This window comes from Agelaius tricolor, unplaced genomic scaffold (genome assembly GCF_023055355.1).
Source record: "Agelaius tricolor isolate 1412-34295 unplaced genomic scaffold, bAgeTri1.0.p SCAF_7, whole genome shotgun sequence".
NCBI classification, from domain to species: Eukaryota; Metazoa; Chordata; class Aves; order Passeriformes; family Icteridae; genus Agelaius; species Agelaius tricolor.
In genome coordinates, this window is record NW_027269267.1 from 9,821,908 (window position 1) to 9,842,222 (window position 20,315).

The following is a 20,315-nucleotide window of genomic DNA, read 5'->3' on the forward strand; positions in this document are numbered from 1 at the left end:
TGTATTTTTTAAAACTATATGCACCTATGTCAATTGGAATAGAGTAGACCAATATTTTACTTTCAGCTTTAAAAATTCCAAAGGGAAGTGTTCTTGAAGGGTTTTTGTATTGGCATTAAGCTTGATTAGAGTCAAATCAGCAGATTTCACTTCCTAAATAAGAAAAATCTACTGCTTCTAAACATTCATGGATGACCTTTTTTGGGTTTTATCATAAATGCAGGAGTAATTCAACACCAGCTGAAATCATTGGCAGCATTTCCACTGGAGTAATTTGTTTTAGTATAAACCTCTAATGTTTAAGATAATATTAGTGCTTGTTTTAATATAAATGCATTATTGAATGCCAATGGTTTACAGAATGACAGCAGTTTTAACCAAAACAGATAGAATATTATCCTTGGAAATAAAACTCACAGAAATTTATTTGATATCTATCTTAAATTATTGGTTTATTATTTTATGATGAAATCTGTAACTGAAACATAAAATAAAAACTCTCAAAGTGATATTTTGCTTAAGAAAACTAGCCATTTCTATATTTGGCATACTGAAGATAACTTAATGTATTTTTAATCAATTAAGTTTGGGATCAGGACATTTGCATTAATGCAGAAGTGGGTTTTGGAGCTTATTTACTGCTCTATATTCCTATACAGAATTATTTTGGTGGTTGGATTCATTTCTTCACATTAAGATACTGATGTCCACCTACAGCAGAATGCTACCTTATGTTTTCCAGGGCAAATACTTCAGGAGCCAACATGAGATGTGTGGGATAGATAGATAGATAGATAGATAGATAGATAGATAGATAGATAGATAGATAGATATTTGTTAACACTATATTCACCTGAAAGTCTTTTGTAAACTACACTACATTTGAAGGTTTAGTCAAGCTGGGGGATAATTCTCTCCTATTTGTTCTGTCTGCTTTTTTCTCATGCAGAGTTTCCTTTCACCAATTTAATTCTGTCTTCCCACATACCTGTTAGTGATTGTTACAGTCATGTATGGCTTTCCATATACAGTAGAATTTTTTCCATCTTTCCATCCTGCCCTGTCACTCCAAACAAACAGGATTTTTGTTACATTAAGGAAACTTCTTGGATAAACTCAGACTGCCCCTCTGAAAAATGTGGCACCTGTTGTGACAGCCTCAAAAAAAAGCAAACAGCCTCATGTTGATGTGATCTCCCCAGAGGGTCATCTGCAAAATTCAAGGCTCCACCTGATTATGGAAAGAGAGCTAGAATAAAGAGGAAGAAAAGCCCCAAACTGGTGGACTGGGGAGATGAGAATAAAGATGAAATTAGGCTTTAAAATGACTGCACATGCAGATTTATTTCTCTTAACCTACTTTTCATTGCAGATTTTTCTTATTTCTTCTATGTAAATTTCCTACTGCATAGAATAAATGTTCAATTAAAATATTCCTTGGTCACACAAAATTAATTTTAATTCTGAGGAATTAGTGGGCAACCCATTTTGTTTCTGTACCCACCCTTATTTTGAAGGGAAAACAACAACAAAAAATATTTACAATTACAATTTAAAGAAGCATTTCTCTTTTACTCTAATTACTGCTATATTTCATTAGAACTACCATGAGCCAGGATTAAGTGCGCGGCAAGAAAATGCATTTGGTAAATTCTCCATTCATGCTTCCTCTCCTTCACTCTCTCACTCATTGCTGTGTATGTTACAGGCCTGGATTCCTCTGCCAATCTCTTTGTTAGCAGTTCTGCAAAATTCTACCACAAATCTAAAGATGTAATTAGAATACTTCCTCTTAGTACTTCCCACACAGCGGCAGCTGCAAAGCACAAATGTTGACTGGGCTCCATTTTTTGGAGCCTGAATGGGGACTAGTGGAAAATATTGATGATGTAAACATTCAGCAGACCTTTCACAAAGTTATGCTCATCCTTCTTAACAATACAATCCTTGACATGTCACACATTTAGCCAGGACCTGTATGCAGTCATCAGTCAACCTGCAAAGAGCACCCCTGGGTAGAACAGGGATGAGAGAGAAATCAGCTTGTGCAGATAGAACCTCTGATTCCTGCTCTGGTTTTACAGCATGTACACACAAAAACCAGGAATCTTAGGGTTGGTAAAGCATTCCCTGACAGGCATTTGTCATGCAGTGTTTGCTCATGTTTTTTGAAAGTCCTTTAATTTTACAGCAGCCTTTCCAAAGAAGTGATAGTCAGAGTTTTAAAACTTTTCTGATGTTCAGAGTTCAGGATTTAGAGTGGTCAATTAAACCAGAGTTAGTTTGGGTATGAAACATAACCAATTTTTATAAATAATGATGAGTTACTAATTTATTTTTCCATTGCATTTTTTTTTGTCGATAAGAAATTATCTAAATATACCAAGTATCACTAATAATTCTATAGAATTTGACAACAGCATACAATTAATATGTTTTAAGGACTTGACTATGTAATAACTGAAATTTCTTGTGTCATCCAACAGATGTTAACTACAAATTAAAATAAATACGTTTAGATATGATTAACTATTGTTTGAACTAGAACTATTGTAACATTTTAATATCCCTTATTTCTTGAAGCAGTTACCTACTTTACTTTTGTTACTCTTCTTTTATTAGCAAAAAATACCCAAGCATTTGACCAAAAGGACTATGTGCTGGTATTTTATGCATGGCTCTTCAAAATGCTGAGTTTTTTAAAGGAATACATTTCTAAAGGAATAATTTACTGCTTCAGTAGTTTTGGGAAGAGAAACATTAAACCTATTTTGAGCCATAATTTAATAAATATTTTCAGTTTTGATGAGTCTTTTATAAGTTTTGGAGTGTGAGCTCTACAGGAATATAAATTTTAAGTTCTTCTTTAGTTGAAGATGTATTGTTACTGCTATTGTTTTTTGGTTTAATAATTTGAAAATTGTGTAGCATGAGAACATTGATAAGCAGAGACTTCTATATAAGGACAAAGTTAAAGGATTAATCATAAAAATGTCCATGTAAGACAAGACAACCTCTTTTCCACGTTGTCATGATTTGATTGTACAATTATTATTTAAATTCAAATTAGTGTTTACTCTTGTTGAGTAAGGACAGAGTTTGTGTTGTCTGATGGCAGTATCAAACAATTATGAGAGGAGTTAAGGAAAGACAGATGGGAAAACACATTTATTTTCTTTGGTTTATAAGGCTTCTGCCCTTACACTTTCTAATTCATTTGTGCTTGGTTTATATGTGTTTTCAAAACTCTACACATCATTAAGTTTTATAAAGTATGTTCTTATCTGCCACCCTTCTTGAAAAAGTGCAGACTGCCTCACAATTGACCTTCAGGGCTGAGAAATGACAAGCCAAACATTCACTCCAGAGCTGTTCACCTGAAGGATTAATCAAAAAGGAGGAATTGAATTTTAATAAGTTTAAAAACCAGAATTATTAATTTTTAATTATACACTAAATATACAGACACAGAAAATGATAATGTCTGAAATTCAGGTGCTATTCTGGGAATTTCATCTCCAGATTTCTCTTTATTATAAAAGATGAGAAAGTGAAAGCAATTTACTTGTGCTAGTGAGGTACCCAGCATCCCAGTTCATCTCCCTAATGAAAGCACTGCTTGTTTTGTCTCAGGGGGCATCTTTAGATTTACTTTTAAAACAATGCAAGATTCATCAGTGAAAAGTTTCTGTTTCTGATTTTATATAATTTTTTAATTACGGGTTTTTGTACCATCTTCATCACAATCCCTGCTGGCCTATCATCTTATGGCTACTTGGACTGGACTTGGACATAGTTTTACTCTGAGAAGCATTTTGCATCCAGTAGACACCCTGACTCTTTTGTTAAAACTGACAGGCTTTGGGAACAGGGAAGTTTTAGCTGTGATTATATGTGTTCATGCAAATTCATATGCCTGTATGTATTTTACTCAAAAATTATAGCTGCCTCTAGCACCTTGTGATAATGCTGTCAAGAAGCGTGCAGGTTTTATTTAAAGCTTTTTTTACTTTTTTTCTTTCCATTTTAAAAATCTGACAAGGGTGATGTAATAATATTATTTTTCTTTGACTTGGTAAATATCTTGTGCATAATTATAGGTGAGTTTTTTGACAGCTTCACTTTAAACTCTCTGATCCCCTTGTCTGGACAAAAACTGTGGCTTTTTCTCCTCTGTGTTTTCTGACCGTTTTGATGTCTCTTAAAAATTCCAAAGCAAGCTACTGTAGCATATCTCCCTGCTAAGAGGCAATTTCTGCAGGAATAAAATCTGTATTTTCCTGTGTCTGCTGTGTAAGCAGCCTGTCCCCTGCCTCATCTCCCTAGCATTTCATCATCACATCTGTGGTCCAAGTCATGCTCTCAGATGTCCTACAAGGACACCAAGCACTTACCAGGAGCTCTCATCCCTAACTATTCACTGGAAAATAGACTGAGCATGGGACACTGAAAGTGCTGCCTTGAAATGTTCCTGAAGCTAGTCAACAGAGCAGTGATGCTGGAAATGAAGACCTGTGTCCAGGTCGGTTTTCAGCATGAAAATATTTATCTCAGGCATTTTTGATGAGTGCTCTGCTCTGCTGCTCAGAGTCTAGATCTGTCACTTCTTTTTGATCCCATTCCTCCCATCTGTGTGTAGTAGGTGTGCTCTAGGCATTCACAGCTGAGCACTTCCTTTGGGAAACAAAGATGTGAAAATTCCAGGCTTATCTGGCACATGGATGGGAGCTCAGGCCCGGCAGGATTAGCGCTGATGGCCCAAGGCTATATACTCAGTGGCACAGCTTTAGGCACCACAAAAAGATGTTATTAGCATAAGTTCCATGTCAAGACTGGAAGACTGGAAATGCAGTTTCAGACATGGAGTACCTTTGCCCACCATGCTGTCACCTAAAGGAAAAGCCAGGCTAAATCTGCTGATTCACCTGAGTCCAACAGCACTGCAAAGTATCAGTTCATTTTTTTGGTGGCAACAGAAGCTTTTTGGTTTCTGTTTTCTGCACCCTCACTGTTTGTGTCTATAAACTGGCAGTGTGACCTTTTTTTCACGAGAGCATTTTGAATATAGAACAACCTTTCATGAGAACACATTCCAAGAGAGGGCTATTTTTAAACACAATGACATAGGCCCAGCGTGCCACCCACAGGATAGAGCTTGCCCAGGAAATGTGGAACATTTCCGCAGAGATATGACTTGCCATAAAATATTAAATTTCATTCCTTTGTGGGTATTTTCTTTGAAAAGTGTTATTTCTGGTGTGACAGTCCATGAATAAACAGATTTAAACAGCTTTTCTTTGAGATGCTGTTAGCTTTCCATTCTTCAGGTTTTATCAATACAGGAAAATATATTCCCTCTAAGCCTGCACGATACTTGCCCTGCTGTACAGTGCCAGGGTGTTGTGGATTAATTTTTGACCATCCCATTGTATTTCTACTTTCAATTTCCTGTGTTCTCCTTCTATTCAGAGGGTGATAGAGTTGTCCTCAGCAACGCACATAAAGACTGAAAGGAGAATGCCTCACCAGAAAATACAAAAATGTATGTTCCTTTCATGCTGAGAATGTTCATGGCAAGAATTCCGTGAGGAATTGTGATGGACAGGCTTTAGTTTGCAATTGGCCTAGGATTGTTTTATAGAGCTCAGCCACTGTCTTCACCAGGACTAGGGGTTTTCTTTGGGTCCAACAGCACTGCTGTGAGCCAAGGCATTAGACAAGATCTGCAGTACCTGTGACAGAAATTCTTTGAGATAAGAGAATACCAAATATTATCAATACAGGAACTTAATTATGTTACTGTAAAAATCTTAAAATGTTCAGTCTATGGCATATGAAAAATGTGAAAACAGTGATAAAAAATCATTATTTTTCATATCTTCATTTCAAGGCTTTACAAACTCCCTCCTAGTCTAGTAACACTCTGCCAGAATGCAAATTCAGTTCTAGTCATAAACCTTAATAAAATGGGTAGCTTATCAGTTTTATTTGATTAGAGATTGGAAAAGGGAGTACTTTTAATAGGAAAAATGGATTGTCACTCTAATATGGAATTTACTTCTGTCACTATTATGATATTTTTACAAGTCAAATTATTTTTTTTTTCTAGTGGCAAATGCTATCATTATTCCATAGTTAATAGAATATTATAATAGCATGTAAATGTGTTTGAAATTGAATCCCAGTATGCAGGTCCCTGTGTATAAATAAAGAACCACTACAAAATAATTACTCTGTAAGTAAGAATGCTGTTAATATTCCATATTCATTCCATGCCACGTTTCCTGAGTCATGCCACATGGTGGCCTAAGTGTTAGACTGCAGCTAAATTCTGTGAAGATTCTGTAAAAGGCACAACAGTCTCCTGTGCTTTTCTGCAGGCACCCAGAGCCATTCACTGCACACTTCCTGGCAGGCAGTGATCCTGATTTCCTTGTGATGCCACAAGCTGGAGAACTTCTCCCAGAGGGCACAGTGGGAACCCATATAACAGTGGGATACAAGCCAAGGATGTATGGCAGGAAGCACACAGCAACCCTGGTCATCGAGGTAAGCCTTCCCCAGGGCAATCACAAATCCTCCCTCAGAAGTGCCAGCAGGAAGAGAAATCCTGCACCAAGGAGCAGCACTGGAGCACACCCAGTGCATGTGCTGGGATGGCTTTGCTACTCCTCACAATGGACAAGAATAAAAGTAAATTTGGAGAATTGACTGATGACAAACTGAAAAAAACATACTGTATTTTACACTTTATTCTAATTTCTGCATTATCCTTTTGCCATCAGCACCAGAGGTAGATACTTCATCTTGATACGTTTGCCCCAACTCCACAGGCAACATGATTTTCACAGAGAATCAATATAATCCTGTTAGGAACTGGTGGAGAATATAAAAGTAATTGAATATGTGAAGCCTAAGTTATTGATTTTAATTGTATTGTACATCTTATATGATCAAAGGCTCCAAGAAGGCAGGTACCCAACTGTGGAGGAGAGAATTTCAGAGCACAAAGCCAGGAATAGCTCTTTTGAAGCAAGTTGCAAAATAAACAAAAATTATTTGCAACCATATAGCCTGTGTAAGTGTGAAGGTCAGGAAACATTTGAAGACATGTATTCCTTCAACAGTTAAAATGCTCTCAGAAACCAATTTTCAAGTTTTAAGTTATTCTTTAGAAGAAATCTGTTGAAAACACACAGCAGGGGCAAAACCTCACATTCTCTATAAATCATGGTTTGTACTTTCACTCTATTCACTGCATGCTGGTAGTGTTTTCAGACTACTATATTAGAAGTGAAGCAGCAATATTGATTTAAGAAATAAGATGGTCAGAACAAAGTTGATAAAAAGATGCATGGCAAATCACTATAGTGTTTTATCTCTATAAGTGACAACTTGTATAACAGTGAATAAGAAATTCAAATCCTGGAAAAAACAAGGTCCTTCAACCCCTCCTGCTTGTTTTCTTTTACTGTATTAGATGTCTGATTAATGCAATCTCTTTACATAAAGAGCAATGATGCTTATCACTCTTCCATTTGAAAAATAAGATAGCTTACTGAATATATTCTGTGCTATTTTGTGTTTAAAAAGCAGTGTAGGACACAGCTACAGAGCTCAGACACTTGAAGTTTTGGAGCTGAACTGCTGTTTTTAGGCATGGCACATACAAATGCAGTACCTGTGCTTGTCCTTGGCTTAGCTTTCATCACTAACAAGGAGATTTTACCATAAATGTGTCTGGAATGGGACAAACACAATGATCAAAGGCTATTATTAGCTCTCTAAGAACTCAGGCAGTAATTCAGAATTTCCTTTTAGGAATTTATCAGTATAGATGGCCTGTGTCTAATTGGTTTTTTAAGCCACATGCACTCACACCTCAGTCTGTGGTTATGATCTAGGCAGACAGCTCTTCTCATCTGCACCTTTGGTACTGTGTGTGGCTGCAGTAAGTCAGTCAGTCATACACATTACATATATATAAATATATATATATATCAGATCACTTCTTGTTGTATCTATTCCTGGATATTTAAAAATGCATCAAGGATTCTTGATGCTCATAAGCACATTTAGGACCAGTATAACTCCATCACAGTCTGTTAGAGATGTTTCTAGCATTCTCACTCAAATTGCAGAATTAAGTGGTTTCAGTAATGTTTTGATGAGGCTTCTGTTCTCTTTGCTCTTTTTGGTAGACCTTTTCTGTACTCCTGACTTCCCCCTTTGTGCTCCACACAAGCTTTAACTCCTGCAGTTCTGGTGGAAGGCAGAGCATCTGTGGCTGTGTGTGATTCAGCTGCTGTGCTCTCAGCACTGACCTGATGAAGGATTTGATGAGATATTGAGAATACCTGATACTCATTTCTGCCTTTTGTGTTGGTTGAAATAATTTCCATTAGTAAACTGAGGGAGACAGACTTAGTAAGATATATTACATAAAAGCTGTATTAAATCATTCTTATTTGGGGAATAACAGTGGAGGTGGTGAAATGCAATTAGTGTTTGACCTAACACTGAAGAACCTTTCTTGCATGTATCCTCTCTAGCCAATATATTGGCTGAGGCTCTGGGCTATTTTTAGAAATGTTGAAGAAGCTTCTTTTCTTTTGCAGTGCCTCTCTTCTGCTGCTGCTGTAACAAAGGATTACAGTGCTCTTGCTTTAAAATGTCTTTTGCATTTCCAAGGGTAAACTCATAGTCCTAACTCTAACATATTTTAATATTAAATTCTTTGAACAGTGAGTATCAGATTTGTAATTTTTTTGTGTTTCAATGAACAGTGATAATTAGGCTGTAAAATAGCAGAGATAGCATTGTAAGTTCTTTTTGTTTATGTTCATCATTACAATTGTGTTGAAAGGAAAATGGGAGGTTGGGATTATGGAGGAAGATTCTACAGTCATCTTTTTCTCATTTGCTTTTAAATTTTAAACCCAAATATTGTATGTACAATTTTTTTGTTTTATTACCCTGCTGAGAACCCAATGCTGAGAAGCTAATTAGCATTAACATATATGTAACAGTCTCTCTACCAGAACTTAGTGTGTACATTTTACTAACTGAATGCATATATATATATATGTGTATAATTGAAATAATGTTGTCTAGTTTATATTTCTGCACAAAAATCAAGTACTTTGTGGGATATGGTATGAATTCTTTGAGAATTCAATGAATTCTTTAATATTCATGAATACTCACAGTAGATTTTATTAATGGCAGGAAACCTTAATTACTTTGCTGAAGCAGTTAAAGCTCTTTAACCATCATTAAAACTTCTGTTCTCAGTCAACTACATCTCAAAACAATTGAAGTTAGATAATTATTTAAATAGCTGCTAGGAATCTTAATTTTGCAGATGTGACATAGAAAATTACTTACAAATTTTATGTAGATCAAAGAATGGACTATTACACAAAGGCAGTAAGGAAAATAATCATGCTTGTTTCTTTGAAAAAGCTTGTAGCTTTGAATGAGGACATCAAAACTTAACTGAGCTACAGGTGAGAAACAGCGAAACTGTGCCTGAACAGCATTTTTAAATAGCTATTTTTCCATAATCAAACTTCTAAATTTAGAATTGCCTTCATAAACAGTGCAGTTCTGAATTTTAAAAAAAAGAAATATATATATATATATATATATATATTATCCCTAATGATAAATAAGTGAAGAGAGCACACTACTCAGATGAGCTGTAGAATGCTGTGAGGACAGAAGGGACTTGGTGAGCCCCAGTGACATCCCAGAGCTGTGCTGTGCCAGTCAGGCTGAACTGACAGAGCTGAGGGATGTCAAGGTGCAGCTGGGGCTGGAATCACAGCCAGGAACAAGGTGGAGCAGCCAGGAGCATGGGAATCCTTGGCAAAGGGAATGTTCCTGTAGGCTTGCAGTTAATTTCCTTCCACTGTGCTGAATTCAGCTGGAGACCAGAGCAATTGCTTTGTAATTCATGTGTGAGACTTCTGAGATATTCTAAAGCAGGAGGCACACACAATAAGTCTTAAATGATAAAATAGGTGTCAGAGTGAACCAGATTGCAGGTAACATTATCAAGCCCTCCAGAAGTCAGGCTTGTGCACCTTTATTACTGAATAATCACTAACTTAGCCTATGGAAGATAGCATATCAAAACCATTTGTCATGCTGTTCTGCAAATAAATTATGCAGTGTGCCAGCCACAGTACCCAGGTGTGGCTTCTCTAAACTTGTCTATGCAAACTTGCATATCTTAACAGCAAACAGTACTGTTACATATTCAGCAGCTTGCTGAAGCTGCCTTGTTCCTGGTGGATTTCTTAATTAGCATAGTTCAATGTTATTTTAAATTTTATCTCTTGAAAAGAATGAGCAAGGAAAAATGTAACTAACTTACTAGAATAATTGAAGTAGTTTCCCATTAAATAAGATAGGTGCTGGCTTGAGTTGTAGGATTAGAAACAGAGTGCAGAATCAGTACTCAACATTTTTGATTCACAAGCATGAGGAAAGGTTACTTTACTTATTGAGATTTATAGTTTTGATAATGGAAAAAGGTGATAATAATGTGGGAACCATTGCTGTAAAAGGGTACTGAGAACACTGTCAGTTCTGGAGGATTTTGTTATATAATGTCTGAGCAATGTTGAGAAACACCTAATATTTGAAGTGCAGAAACCAGTTAAGTAAATTTTAATTATATCTGGAAGTATTCTTTAAGGTAATAAAATTTTTCTTATGCATCTTCTTTATTAGCAATTGATCAGAGCCTGGATGGGCATTTGTCTGCTTGTGGGAGGTGGTTTTTATTGCTATGGATTTTTCTCCCCTTCTTTCCTTCACTTATCAAGCTATCATTGTCTTGATCCATGAATTTTCTTGTCTTTGCTCTTCCCTTACAAAGTTTACATAAAGGTTTGCATTAATTTCATTCTGTACACACTGATGGTAATTGGTCTTTTTTTTTGTTTTGTTTTGTTTGTAAAACAAAACCTTGCAGTATAAATCAATGGCTGGGAAATATTTGATGCAATACCTGTAATTTCCTCTGGGTTTACTTTTTAGGAAGTCTTGTGAATTGTATTTAGATTTTTTTGAGTTAACAGTATTTGGAAGCTAAGTGGAATACAATATTCCTTGAAATTCCTGATCCTTGCTCCCAATCCACTTTCCTAACAGATTGCTTTGGCAATTATTTACCATGTACTTCAATAGCACTTCCAGCCTACAGGGAATACCCATGGATAATCTGTGTTTTGCAAATTATTCCTATGAATCATGATCCGTCAGTAAAAAAGGGTTGGATACCAAACAAATATACTTTAATATAAATTATTTGGTGACTGTTACCAGTATTGGCTGAATAATTTGCTTCATGAACATTATTCAGTCAGCCATCAAGATGATTGAATGACTTACTTGAATAACTTACATTATGTAATAAGAAGTGTCACTTTATGTCTCATTTTTAATTGTTAAAAGCATTTTTCAGAGAGATTTAGCTCAGTACATGGCCATTACTCCAGTCAGGTGAGCCAAATTGTTATTCTCTTCACATTTTGATTCAGGAATACGGAGGTTTTGAAAAAAGAAAGTAATTCATTTCCACAAGAAATCCTCCCTCAGATTGTCAAGGACATTCAGAATATGCTCTGGTCTTCCTTCTTAAATTGTGTGTGAAATAGGCCTAGATAAGCATCACAGGGAGCCTGGATTCTTAACTACCTATGTTTATATCAGATATATCTTCTTAACAGAGATTCTCTTTTGTAATTCTGTTTTAGTCATAGTACAGATTGCGGTGGATTTGATACTTTCAACCTTAGACTTCGTTACTACCAGAGCTAGTATTGGAATTATTCCAAATTTGATACAATAAACCACATTGTTTTAAAAATAGGAAGAAGTGTTCCTCTGATTTGGGAAATTTTGGCCGGCTTTTGAGGCAAGTAAATACTGCTTGTAAATCAAATATTCCATCATAATTCTATGGTCATATGTGGATTGCCTTTGAAAGTCTCTCTTCTTCCTCTCCACCATTCCAGGAAAGTCTGAAACTGTGATGATCTGTGTTTGTTTTCCTTTGCTGTGATGTGTCTGGCCTGGAAACCCAAAGCAGCAGCTTTGAGGCACTTGCATGAATTTTGAAGATAGATTTGCTCTTGCTGCAGTGTTCATATTGGTTAGAATAATTACTGGAGTTAAGCTTTACAGACTCATCCCAAAAAAAGTTACTTAAAGCTTGAGCAACTAATATTGTGCTCTTGGAAATGAAGTATTGTAGTAAAAGAGACATTTGTGGTTGCCTAAAGTTTACTGAAAATTACTTAAATCTGGGTTGCCTTGAAAATGACTAATTTCTTGGTGGTTCTAATGCTAAACAAAGAACCCCAAGTTATGCTGACAATTACAGTAACTTTTCCATATGTGTAACACTCGTTTTCCTTTAGCAGAAAATGCTGAGCTTACCTTACAAACAGTAATTTTTTCATTTAATGTGTACATAAATTTTTTCTCGATGATTGTTTCCAGTAGTCTTTGATGATGGCACATGATTTACAATAGGTGAACTACCATAGTTCAAGATGAGATTTTAGGGTGGAGTTGCAATGTCTCCTACTACAGAACACCTGACACAGCAGCAGAATAGGCAGCTTTTTTCAACAAGTCAAGCCATAACCCTTTTTTTTTTCCACTGGACACACAATCCAGGATATTTCTATGGCAAACAGAAAATTAACATAAGGTTATTACTACCATGAAGTCTGTATCTATTGTTTGATGCAAGTGAAGTTGAGAGATGGAATAGCCCACCATTTTTGTTTAAATCACACTATTACTAATTCTATGGACAGTCAAGTCACAATATGTGTGGATTTATTGAACAAAAATATTTTTTTTAGTTACTTGCTACTAGGTTTAAATCATTGGCTGAAACAACTTTCATATCTTTTCTCTGACCTTGAAATAATCCATGAGACTTTCACACAGTGAGTATGACACTGAGGATATATTACCTTTAAACTAAATTATTCATCTGCTTTATTAAAGAAAGATAAACTATTTAATTTTGTACTGAAGTTAATGAATGAATGAGCTCATTTTGGAGAGCCACTTCTCTTAAATGACAGCTTTACCTTTGGACATGAAACTGGTTGATGTCACACCTGCTTTTGCTGGTTGTTACCTTTACAAACAGTAGAGTTACTAGTTCATTTCACAGTATTATATAAGGTTGAGAATAAAGATGAGTTAATCTGCCTGTTTTACATAGAATAATATTCAATTTAAATTTAAATTTGGCTTTTAGTAGGATAATAATAAAAATTTTGAAAAACTAAGCATGCATGGTGAAATATCTACCTAGTTCTCATTTACTAATCTTGCAGGAATAAGGCAAGTGATTCAGCAGACAGCATGTAAAATCACTGCTGCCCATTTTCAAGTAAAGGTTTCTTTAAAAATACACAGCAAAAAACCCTCAGTTATTATTTCAACATTGGTGCAGAAAAGTATAATTCAGTAGCCAGAATGCTGGTTAAAACTACAATTAGAGATTCATATGATGATGGCATTTAGGATCTGTAAGTGTATGCAGTATATCTGTGAAATAATGTAAATGCTCTGTAAGTGCACAGCAGAGAACAAAGACTGAGCCAAAGAGTTTATGGTTTAATGTTCTGAAACTTCTTTTTGTTTAATATCTGTATTATAAATTCAAACCTGTTTGCAATGATACTCCTTAAATATAATATAATTTATCACTGAAAAATTCAAAACAAAAAAAAAAAAAGGTAGCAATTAGAATGGTAGGAAGAAGCATATGAAAGATAACAAAGATAAACAGAATAGATTCAAACTTTTTCAGTGGCAAGTATAAAACTGATGTAACAAAACTTAGTGAAGTCAAAAACTATCATGATTTTTCCCTCTTCTGTATATTGCTGTAAATATGGGATGCCTCCACAGAAGGTTGGAGGTGGAGAAGGTTCACTGCTCATCTCTGTGCCTTTTGCAGTGCTTTACCTAGACCATAATTAAGTGACAAAATGCAATTAATAGCAAGGCAAATATACACACTGTGCTTTGGAGATGGTTGACAGCATTTATGGTGTGTGAATAGTGGTCACAATTTCTTTGTGTATTGTGGCACCTCTCTACAGGCCAGATCTGGCTGGGGTACTGCCATGCCCAGCAGCAGAGCAGGAGCAGAGGGCTCACACTGGAATTAATAAATTGGTCACAAATCCAGCCATGTGGGAAGCTGGACTGCCAGCTGAGAAAAAGACTCATGAGCTTTGAGGGTTGACTCTAGCACTGTTTTCCTGAGCAATTTGAGAGCAGATCAGCCTTTCTGACCTTTTGTTTCCTTAGATGAAGAATGACACTGTTAGGTCTAATGTTTCTATCTACAATGGATTGTTTTAAGGATTAAGTTTTAAATGGGTGATGAATTCCATGAAGTTCAACTCTTCCTGTAATGATAAAACTGCAAGCAGCAGAGAAAGGTGACCCTGTGAGCTGTGCCCCTGTAGTTCAACACAGCAGGAGAGCACCAAAAACCTGCTCTGGAACCACAGCACAGCTGTGTGACTGCACTGCTGTGTCCTGGGAAAGGCAGACCTTGGGAATTTGGAAATACCACTCATTCCATGTGACTTCTGTCTGCTCTGAGACTGCAAAGTCAGAGAATCTGCCATGTTCTGTGTACTATGTTCATGCTCTGTGTTCTGTATAAAAGCCAAATTTCACTTGTATGAATACATTTTCATAGACTTATACATGCCATATTTTTACTCAGTCTTCCTCTATTGGTTTTATCTCAGGAGAAAGAAAAGCCCCAAATATAAAACCTGAGATTTTCTGAGTCACTAGGTGTGAGGGAATTGATAAGAGTCTATGCCTAAAGTGGGCATGCAATACTTTGTCTCCTTTTGCACAGTGCAAAGCTGGGCATAATGACATATCATTTGAGATTCTATACTATCTTTTGGGTTTGTAATATTTCTGTTATTAGCTTGTAGTTTTGGAAAATTTGTTTTAAAGAAAAAGAGAATAGAAAACTAAAACCCAGGAATATACCTTTTTCCAGATATAATGACAGGAAAGTGCTAGAAACTTAGAATAAAGATTTCAAAAATTAAAGTGATGCATTATGAAAAGAAAAGTATTGGAAGATCTGCAAAAATTACATGAGTTTTTAAAAACCAAAAGTCTGTTTCAGGACAGAAATGAAGCATGGCAGGTAGACAGCAGTATGCCCTAATATTCATAGAAATAAAAGTCCTTAAGTGTGGATAGATGGGATTTGTAGTAAGAATAAGGACCATGTACTCAGGAAGAATCAAGTATGCAAGCATTACAAGACATGACATGGAAACATGTGTTCCATTCCTAGAGACCAGTCATAAACAGAGAGCAAATGAAGAGTGTCATTTTCAATCCACATAAATATGCCTCAAACCAGAGATTCCAACATGAAGCTTCAATTCTCTTGTGCATGCTCTGAATCCTTTTGTCTTGGTTTTGTTCATTGTTTTAATGTGAAAATCGCACCATTTGATATTACCATTGTTACAGATAGCAGAGCTGAAAGTGAATCCTGCTGTACAAACTTGAGACATTTATGTTGTAGTAAGGAACAGTCACCTTTGAAAAACATACAGAGCTCTTTGAAAAATATACAGACTTCTGGGACTTTTAAATAAAAAAGGAATTTTAGATCAGCCAGGGAAGGTAAATTTCTCATCTTTGTTATGCCAGGTCCTGGAAAAAGCTGAACCTGATTTCAGTTCTTTGTTCCAGGACTGCAATTCTCATTCTGTGTTATTCTAATGCATTACATGGAAAAGAACAAACCTCTTTTGAAATCAATGTTGCATCTAAAATCACTGATGAATTTACAAGCTATTTGATCACTAATTTTTTTTTTTTTTCTGTTCATTATTTTCAGACACAATCAATGCAGTGGACATATATAATCAATGGACTTCCTCCACAGACTGAACCACCCACGGCGGCAGCAAAAGTGGTTTGCACCAGCAGCTACAGAGGATCATTCACAGTCCGACAGCGCAACTTTGTACGTGAAAATCTGAAACTTATAACCACTGGAGCATCCTCACCAATCAAAGGAGCACCCTTGGTCCTTAGGAATAGACAGAAAAAGTTAGAATCTGTTAATTTTTGGTGAGGGAACAAATAAATTCTGCAGATTAAAAGAACATGTGGTTTGTTATTTTTTTTTTAAACAGATATTGTATGTATGGGTTGTATGTTCTGTATGGAAGTTTCAGAACACTGGAGCCCTAGTAATATTCCTGTTTTTTTATAAGGGATTTTGGATGCCTAAAAAATTATTTATGTCATGCAGATGTCAGCAAGTTCAGAGAAAGAGCTTTATGTTTAAAAAAATTATATCTGAGGATTGGGTAACTCAAACTAGTGCTTTGCCTTCTGAAGGACATTGGCTTAATAAGACTGTAATAAGAGGTTTCAATGAACATTCTGTGTGATATTCAGCACATTACACCCATGCAGACCAAGAAAGAAAAAACAACCCCTGTTCTCTTCAATAAGAATATCTTTACCTTTTCTTGCTTTAGCCAATTTCATTAATTAGGACATCTTTGCTGTGTATAAAATAATAATCTTGTTATTTTCAAACATTACAAATCATTGATCATTATACATAGCACAGAAGTGAAATAAAATATCCTGCTGCAGTAATTTTATGTCAGGTATATTTTATAGAGTGCTTTAGAATATTAACATATGGAAGGCTATGAGAATTCAGTGAGGAATGAAGACAGATTTTCCTTTTTTTTCCTAGAATAAAAAAATCAGAGGTGCTATTCCTAGTGTGTTTCTATATCCATTCTTTAGATGGGAGTTCAGGCTTTCTCTGCTTCTGATATAATGTGGAAAATTAGATCTATGCAGACATGCTTTGTAAGATCATCGGATTGGTAACTCCTGACTCCTTTCTTCATTGGGATGGTTTTTCCTGATTTTACTGACAGAACATAAATTGTATTTTTGCCTTTATTTTGATGGCAAAACATACTTTGACAAAAAGATGGCTTGGCACAGACTAAGTGCCTTCTTGGCTCCAATACAGAACAAGCATCAGGAATGGGGAGCCTGAGAACAGCCTATGTAGGTCAGTGCAAATGAGCACCAATAAAACCCTTTTACCGCAATGTGCTGGAGGATTTTGTTTATGCCACACATTTTTAGAGAAGCTATTACAGAAAATGTTGGGAGCACATAAAACAGCAATGGTGCTGTTTAATACCTTTTCTAAATGCAGGGTGCCCCATTTTGGTCAGAAACCAGGTAATCTGAAGTGAGAATAAAATCAGCTTTATAAATTCAGTGGACAACACTGGAAAGATGCTGTCCATACTGATATCTCTAGAAGACATTGAGAAAGAAGCTGCTGTAATATTTATCTTAAATGCTGCTGAGACCACAAATGCAGCTGGGTTTCATAGGAAGGCTCTATCTGCATATATAAATGAAGTAAGTGTTTATCTGACCATAAGAAATCAGAATTTATGGACCTGCAATGATTTCACAACTAATGATTGGTGTTCAGGAAATATTTCATTGACTGCATCTTTTTGTAAAAGTGTTTTTATCCTTGTTTCACTCCTTTTAAGTTTTGGTTTCCTATTTAAAATGGCACTTTTTTGCAAGATGCACAAAATTTTCTAATTCTCTCAGAATTGGATTAGCAGGTGGTGTAGAGGTGAATCACTTAAAAATTACATGGTGCTCACTCCAGAAATGTTATGCCTGATTTACTTGCCTGCACTTGCTGCTATATGTATTAGATTTCAAATTCTGTCATACATCTAAACATTTTAAACATCCATGGGAAAATGTGCAATAAAATAGTACCAGAGGGGTGTTTTCAAAGGAACCATTTATATTTTAAAAGGGATGAATGCATAATCTGTGCTTGCAGGACAGAATTATGGGGTTTTATTCAATGTGTACAAAGTCACTTCTGAGCTATGCAAGATATGCCATTGTCAATTGAATTTGGACCTAATAGTAAAAATGTATTTTTCTAATTTCTTACAGTTTAAACAGAACTAAGCATATTTTTTCTGATATGAAGAATACACTTGCAAAGATGATTTAAAGAAAGACCATTTTAGCTGTGTGGTTGTAACATACACAGTGTTTTACATAATATCTGCATGCATTTATGGATTACAGTGACTATATAAACTGTTAAAAATAAATTCATTTTTGCTACTTAGCTTGATAATTTGCACTTCCATTGCTGAGGTGACTGTATTATTTGTAATGCAAGGACTAATTCCAAGTATATCTCTTAAAAACTGTTTCTAAGCAGCAGCATTGGAAGATTTCCAGAATGATAACTTCCATTCATTACTTGCTTCCTCCTTTTTAATAGAATTACTGAACCATTTTGAAAATATTAGTGCTTCAACTCCTGGAAGGAAAGGTCTCACATGGTAAAAGATTACAAAATGCTGGGTGTTTTTTTTAATTTACATATTTCACTTCAAAGTTTTTGGACCCACCATTAAATGTGAGCTTCAGAAGAGCTGGGCAAGCTCACCATCCCTCTGCACCCTAAAAATGTAATCTGCAGAGGAATTCAGCTCTTTCAGATAGAGCTAAACACAATTGCTGCAGTCAGGGATCAGATCTGGAAAAAAGCAGCCCAAATCATTTAGCTTTGAATTAATTCTAAATTACTATTCATTATCATAATCTTAAAGGGCAATGGGAGAGAATGAACACATCCTCAAGTTATGGCTTTTGAAGATGCTCTCACAATGATTTCTGTGCCCTCATGCCACATCAGAACAGCCACTATCGGAAACTGGTAGGAAAAAAAACCCAAAACTTTGTTTCTCCACATTAGAATACCCATCAGGATCCTTTTGAAAAGGATGAAAAAAGGAGTTTTTCCCTTCACATTAATCTGTGTAGGCACAGCAGAATCTCAGGGAAATGAGGAGGTACTGCTTTTTACTGTAGTTAATAGCTAATTTCTCAATTGTAATTATTAGCTAATTGCTCAATTGAAAATTAGTGATTGAAAATTACTTCTACTGACCCCATTTATGTGTTTTGATTTATAGAAATGCCTAGTTCATAAAGCACAAGAAGTTTTTCAAAGTCAATATGGCATTTATGGCCAAATGTTTTAATCCTAGTCTTACATGCCACACACGAGTCAGCTGTGCATCTCTTGTGAGTGGCTTGGCAGAAATGCTGATTGTCTAACCAGTGTAGTCACCATGTGCTTATTTATATTTCTCCCTCCCTTCTCTCTCTATGCCTCACTATAATGATCCATCCATCAGAGTAATTAAAACAAGGACTAAAACCTTACGAGGCAACATTATTTTGTAGCACAGAACTTGTTACTTTGGCAATGGGGACTACATTTAAATTTGTTAAAATACAGTGGAGCTTTTGCAGCTGCTGAGCTCCTGGTTTTATGTGACATGTCCAGTAGTGGGGACAATCTGCCCTGGGAGGCTGCAGGGCTGTACAGTCAGAGCAATGGCTTCAAAGCAGTACAAAGCAATCGACCTTCTAATTGTTTGATGTTTGGCTGAGCTTTATTTGGCACATTGCACACAGGAGAATGACACCAGGGCAACGTGGAGATGTCTTTAGGATGGCTGCCATTAGCAGCTCAGCTTGGAGAGGGTTTTGCACACATTTCAGTAATGCTTGTTCTACTCATGTCTGGCTCACCATGGTATCAATGACACTCGAAGGCTGCTTTATACCTGATCTCTCTCACAAGATATAAAATGGTTTGGAAGTATCAAAACTGCCCATCAAAAATAATAGGAGCCAAACATTAACTTCTGTGCCAGTGCAGGTTTTGTGTGAGTCAGGAGGATGGGGAGATAAAGGCTGCTTTGAGCACAGGGTGATGATGATCAGGTAAAGAGCCCACGGGGGCACAGTGGGCTCTTTAATCCATTCCTGCTGCAAGGAAAGGGATTCTTTCCATGCAGCTCTTTGGGAATGAAGCCAGGTTAGCAGGGGACAAAATGCTGAACCAACAATGCTCTTTGGTGAAATACCATGGCAGCAGCCAAATCTGAGCATGCACTTTTTTCCTCTTTGATCACAAACCCAAACTAGCAGAAGATATAGAAAGTTCCGACTCACCCTGCACATAGCAGACACTGGGGAAAGAATTGCTGTATATTAATAGATATTCCTAGGAGGAAGGCTTAATATTTAGAATAAGAGAGAAAAACCCTGGCTTTGCCTTACTATTTATTTGCTTGTGAAACGTTTCATAATTTTATTTCTCCCTG

At 36.1% G+C, this 20,315-nt stretch overlaps 1 protein-coding gene across 1 annotated transcript in view; it reads left to right on the top strand.

Annotated features, from left to right (window-relative positions):
- Positions 1–18,259, top strand: part of CFAP47 (cilia and flagella associated protein 47) — a 263,505-nt gene extending 245,246 nt beyond the window's left edge. Inside the window, exons 63-64 of the mRNA XM_071430336.1 lie at positions 6,381–6,549; positions 15,938–18,259. Coding sequence (XP_071286437.1) covers positions 6,381–6,549; positions 15,938–16,177 — 409 coding nt within the window. The 3' untranslated portion in view covers positions 16,178–18,259. The remainder of the gene's footprint in view (positions 1–6,380; positions 6,550–15,937) is intronic.
- Positions 18,260–20,315: the final 2,056 nt, after the last annotated feature.